The sequence below is a fragment of the Erinaceus europaeus genome, chromosome 6 (assembly GCF_950295315.1).
Source record: "Erinaceus europaeus chromosome 6, mEriEur2.1, whole genome shotgun sequence".
In the NCBI taxonomy this organism is placed as follows: Eukaryota; Metazoa; Chordata; class Mammalia; order Eulipotyphla; family Erinaceidae; genus Erinaceus; species Erinaceus europaeus.
Genome location: NC_080167.1, coordinates 2,709,981 through 2,715,980, shown reverse-complemented (window position 1 = coordinate 2,715,980; position 6,000 = coordinate 2,709,981). Strand labels below are relative to the sequence as shown.

General features: G+C 59.3%; 1 protein-coding gene across 2 annotated transcripts in view; it reads left to right on the top strand.

Annotated features, from left to right (window-relative positions):
- Positions 1-1,526: 1,526 nt before the first annotated feature.
- The window catches only part of KREMEN1 (kringle containing transmembrane protein 1), a 67,502-nt gene continuing 63,028 nt past the window's right edge, over positions 1,527-6,000 (top strand). Inside the window, exon 1 of one of the 2 annotated variants that reach the window (XM_060192911.1) lies at positions 1,527-1,748. In XM_060192911.1, coding sequence (XP_060048894.1) covers positions 1,646-1,748 — 103 coding nt within the window. In that variant the 5' untranslated portion in view covers positions 1,527-1,645. The remainder of the gene's footprint in view (positions 1,749-6,000) is intronic. The other variant, XM_060192912.1, reaches the window with a different exon arrangement.

Genomic DNA, 6,000 nt, shown 5'->3' with positions numbered 1-6,000 from the left:
AAGGTTTCCCTGCATGGCCTCGACCAGCTCCTCCCCTCCTGGAGGACTTGTGTCCTTGCCTCCATTTTCCAGATGAAGACACTCCAGAGCTATTTTTTTGTCTTTGGTGGGGCAGGATGGGGGAAGGCATCAAAGCACCTTTCAGTCCCTGCCACTGGCAGTGCCCGGGGATCAAACCTGGGACCTCTCACACACAAGACTCCACGTCCTCTGGTGCGAAGAGGCTCCTCATCCTGGAGGACAGACGGGGAGCCTAGAGCTAGGGGCGGCAGGTGGGGTGGGCAGCTCACTCTGTAGAGCGCACATCTTACCATGCACGAGGACCTGGGTTCGAGCCCTCAGCCACAGCATGAGTGCCTGCACGGGGGAGCTTCATGCATGGTGGAGTGGTGTCACAGCTCTCTCTCTCTCTATTTAATTTTTCTCTTTTTAATTTATCTTTATTTATTGGATAGAGACAGCCAGAAATTGAGAGGAAGAGTGAGATAGGAGAAGAGAGAGACACCTGCAGCTCTGCTTCACCACTCACAAAGCTTTCCCCCTGCAGGTGGGGACGGGGCTCAAACCTGGGTCCTTGTGTACTGTAACATGTGCGCTCAACCAGGTGCGCCACCTCCTGGACCCTAACTTTTTTTGTCCCCCCCCTTTTTTTATTGTTGTAGTTATTGTTGTTGTTGTTGGATAGGACAGAAATGGAGAGAGGAGAGGAAGACAGAGAGGGGGGAGAGAAAGACAGACACCTGCAGACCTGCTTCACCGCCTGTGAAGCGACTCCCCTGCAGGTGGGGAGCCGGGGGCTCGAACCGGGATCCTGACACTGTTCCTTGCGCTTTGCACCATTTTTTTGTTTTTTGTTTTTTACCAGAACTGGCTTATGGTGGTGCGGGAGTATGAACCTGGGACTTTGGAGCCTCAGGCATGAGAGTCTCTTTGCATAACCACTATGCTATCTATCCCCGCCCCCTAACTTTTTTCCAGGAGAAAAATCATAGAGAGGCCAGAAACCAAGGCGGTGCCGCACCTGGTTGAGCGATCACATTCCAGTGTTCAAGGACCCGGGTTTAAGCCCCTGGTCCCCCTCACACCCCCAGTTTTCTCCTATAAACCTGCTGCAGGGTGCACAGGGGAGGCCAAGGCAGGTGGACTCCAGTGCCCTTCCTTTCACCGCTCCACTAGGCCGGACAGCGGTCTGCGAGCTGTTGCTCTCATCCAGGCCTGTGCGGTGCAGGCTCCGGCCGGTCACGACCCCGCGGAAGGTGGGGCGGTGGTCACCCGGAGCGGCTCTCGGCGTGGGGCCCGCCCCTCACCTGCCCGGCCCGCCCCCTCTCTCGGATTGGCTGAGAATCCTCGGGGGCGGGCCCAGGTAAGGGCGCGGGCGGAGCTGGCGTGAATGGCAGGCACGCGTGCGCGGCGAACCGTGCCGAACGTGGCCCCGCCCCCGACGGAGGCCACGCCCCATTCACGCCACGCCCCCTGCTGGTGGAGTCGGGCGGCCAGGGCTGAGCGGAGGCGGAGCTGGGTGGGCGGGGCGGAGCTGGGTGGGCGGGGCGTCGTCGCCCAGAGTCCCGCTCCCATGGCCGCCCCCGGCTCCCGGTGCTGCCCCCTCTCCCCCGGGCCGCGCCCCGGGGCCCCGCACTGACCGCCCATGGCGCCGCCCGCCGCCCGCCTCGCCCTGCTCTCCGCCGCGGCGCTCACGCTGGCGACCCGGCCCGCGCTCGGCCTCGAACCCGGACTCGGACCCGGACCCGGTGAGTGCGCGACCGCGCGGGGGCCGTCGGCTCCCGGCCCCGGGGACCAACCTCGGGACCCGGGTTCCTCGCAGGCCGCTCGGCGACAGCGGGCCCCGCAACCTCGGCCAGCCGGGACCACGAACCCTAAACGACCCGGGACTCCAGACCCGAAACGACCCGGGACTCCAGACCCCAAACGACCCGGGACTCCAGACCCTAAACGACCCGGGACCCCAGACCCCAAACGACCCGGGACCCCAGACCCCAAACGACCCGGGACTCCAGACCCCAAACGACCCGGGACCCCAGACCCCAAACGACCCGGGACTCCAGACCCCAAACGACCCGGGGCCCCAGACACCAAACGACCCGGGACCCCAGACCCTAAACGACCCGGGACCCCAGACCCCAAACGACCCGGGACCCCAGACCCCAAACGACCCGGGACCCCAGACCCTTAACGACCCGGGACTCCAGACCCCAAACGACCCGGGACCCCAGACCCTAAACGACCCGGGACCCCAGACCCTAAACGACCCGGGACTCCAGATCCCAAACGACCCGGGACCCCAGACCCTAAACGACCCGGGACCCCAGACCCTAAACGACCCGGGACCCCAGACCCCAAACGACCCGGGACCCCAGACCCCAAACGACCCGGGACCCCAAACGACCCGGGACCCCAGACCCTAAACGACCCGGGACCTTGAGCCCTAAGCGACCTGGGACCCCAAAGCCCAGGACACCCGGGACCCCAAAGTCCTTTTGTGACCCCGGGGGCCCCATCGCCTCAGGGACCCCGGCCCCGTCCCGCCTTTGGACGTCAGCCCGCCCCCCACGACGGCCCGAACCCCAGAGCAGAGCCCCTCAGTGACTCCCCCTGAGGATCCCCAGGGCCCGGGCTGCCCAGCCCCTAACCACCCCCCCACCCCACCCTGATTGCGCTCCCCACCCGCCACCCCGGCCGGTGCGGGTCCTGGGTCCTGGGTCGTTCGACACCCGCTCCGGCTGGAGCCTCCAGGCTGGGTGCGGGCTGGGTGCGGGCTGGGGGCGGGCTGGGGGCCGGCTGGGGGCGGGGTGGGAGCGGGCTGGGGGCGGGCTGGGTGCGGGCTGGGGGCGGGGTGGGAGCGGGCTGGGGGCGGGCTGGGTGCGGGCTGGGGGCGAGGGCAGGCCGCACCTTCCCCAGCAGCCGGAGCCGGCGCCCCGCAGCCTTGGCTTCTGCTTCTGGGGCGGGAGAGCGGCGGGTCGCCAGCTTGTGCGGCTGCAGGACTCAGACCCGGCGTCCTGGAGCGCGGGCCCTGGGCTGCGGAGCCCCAGGCTGCCCGTCCTCACGGAGGATGGGAGGAAGACTGGCCACTGCAGGTGGCACACCCGCCAAGAGAAGGCATATATATTTTATATTTATTTTCCCTTTTGTTGCCCTTGTTGCTTTATTGTTATAGTTATTATTGTTGTAGTTATTGGATAGGACAGAGAGAAATGGAGAGAGGAGGGGAAGACAGACAGGGGGAGAGAAAGACAGACACCTGCAGATCTGCTTCACCGCCTGGGAAGCGACTCCCCTGCAGGTGGGGATCCGGGGGCTCAAACCGGGATCCTTACCCTGGTCCTTGCGCTTGGAGCCACCTGCGCTTAACCCGCTGCGCCACCGCCCGACTCCCAGAGAAGGCACATTTTAATCTTTTTATATAGCGCTGCACGTTTGGTTCACCAAGTGCCAGGCACCTCCCTTGTCCCCGGGACCGTGTGAGTCTGCAGGCTCATGACACTCGCCTTGACATCAGGGTTGGTTCCTACAGGGAGGCCTTCCAGGGGGCTTCCTGTCTGCTCACTTCTACCCGCAGGAATGAAGAGGAACCCGAGCAGAGCCAGAGTATGTCAACATCACTGTAACCTAGTAACCCTCTGGCTCGCCTGTGCCATCTGCAGAGAGAGACAGGAGTGAAAGTCATCTTCTGAAAAGGGCAGGATGAGAGAGAGAGAGAGAGAGAGAGAGAGCTCTGAGAAGCATTAGGTAGCCAGCTGCCGCCTTCTGTGCCTTGAGAGCTTCGCTGAGAAAGGGTCAGATGACATCACTCTTCGGCAGTTCTGACCTCAACTTGGGTGCATTTTTTACTTGGGAGTCTGAGGTAGGGCCAAATAAAGAATCATCATGAAGTGATTTATGACGTTCTCACTTTCAGTAGAACTCACCGGCTCTCTTCCCAGTCCTCCTGGTGACTTCTTTTCCAATCCTCCTGGTGTGTCAGCACTTCCGTGACTTTTTCTAGTTTCAGAAGTGGCTTCAGGGAGAAACTACATGATTTCCAGCATCGCATCCTGTCAGGAGTCTACCCACTAGCTTTCAGAATTCTTTCCAGTAATAATAATAAAAACACGCTTTACTCTGAGGGGGTGCCAGACTTACCGCTTCATATTTTTCGATACTGTAATTTTCTCTCAAACTTTGTGGATGGAAAAATGATTTCATTGCTTATATTCTACACAGTTTGGTAATATTTAAATTGCTGGTGGTTTGCATTTCTGAATGCTGACTTTGTCAAAACGGTTCACTCATTCCCCATCAGTGCTACTTCTAATTGCAGCGTGTATGCTGCCCCACGCGACCTCCTTTCTGTCCATCTTTCCTTTGAGTCCCTCCTGTCCTTCACACTGATAAGAAGGAAGACAGACACTGACGGCAGAATGGAGACTCCCTTTCCAGGGAGGAGGACAGCCAGGGCCAGGGCACTGCCGAGCCTCCCCGTGTGGCCTTCTGACCGGCAGGGCAGAGACAGGAAGGGGAGACGGGCAGGCTGACTGGATGCATCCTGGGGCGCGTCCCTGCATCTGGGCACCGCTCGGCGTGCTTCAGATTGTGTTTGCCGTGGACAACCTCTTCTAGTAGACGACCTAGAATGTGTTTCATTCGCTCCATTATGAGCTCCTTTGACAGCGAAGGCTTCATGCTGTCTGCAGAGCCCGGGCCTTCCTGGCAGTGACTTCAGTAATGTTGACAGCGTCTGGGCCCACAGGCATTACAGTTACTCCTGTGCTTTGAATCTTTTAAGAAACACACTTTTGGGAGGCGGGGGGTAGCGCAGCGGGTGAAGCGCAGGTGGCTCGAAGCGCAAGGACCAGAGTAAGGATCCCGGTTCGAGCCCCCGGCTCCCCACCTGCAGGGGAGTCGCTTCCCAGGCGGTGAAGCAGGTCTGCAGGTGTCTTTCTCTCCCCATCTCTGAATTCCCCTCCTCTCTCCATTTCTCTCTGTCCTATCCAGCAACAACGCCATCAACCACAACAATAACTACAACAATAAAACAAGGGCAACACAAGGGAATGAATAAATAAATAAATTTTTTTTAAAAAAAAGAAACACACTTTTGGTTCTGTTTTCCTGCTTGCTACCTTTTACTGACTGGTTCCACATCCTCATCACGGGCCTTCAGCTGCACCAGAAGCCCCACAGGTGCTAAACCCTAATGCCGCCGCAGGAAGCCTGGACGATTCAGGTTTCCTTCTAACGTCGCACTGAGATGCTCAGCACCGTGGAATGAACTTGGGACCTCATGCTTGAGCGGCCAGTGCTCCCCTCGCTGCTCCAGCACCAGGCTTCACGTCAGCTGCTGTTGGAGCCAGGGAGGCGGCATGGGGGGTGGAGCTCTGCCCTTCTGTGCGGCAGGTCCTAGGTTTGATCTGCTTTGAGTACGATGGGTGCTACTCGATTCACTCTTTCTCGCTCTCAATAAGTATAGAAATCTTTTTTTTTCTTTTTCCTCCAGTGTCATTGCTGGGCTCGGTGCCTACACCATGAATCCACCGCTCCTGGAGGCCATTTTTTCCCCCTTTTATTGCCCTTGTTGTTGTAGCCTTGTTGTGATTATTATTATTGCCATTGTTGATGTTGTTCGTTGTTGGATAGGACAGAGAGAAATGCAGAGAGGAGGGGAAGACAGAGAGGGGGAGAGAAAGACAGACACCTGCAGACCTGCTTCACCGCCTGTGAAGCGACTCCCCTGCCGGTGGGGAACTGGGGGCTCGAACCGGGATCCTTACGCCGGTCCCTGCACTTTGCACTACATGCGCTTAACCCACTGTGCTACCGCCCGACCCCCAAGTATAGAAATCTTTTAAAAAATATTCTTTTTGGGAGTCGGGCGGTAGAGCAGCGGGTTAAGCGCAGGTGGTGCAAAGCACCAGATAAATGATATTTCTCTTGTCAGTCAGTCCCGGTTCGAGCCCCCGGCTCCCCACCTGCAGGGGAGTCGCTTCACAGGCGGTGAAGCAGGTC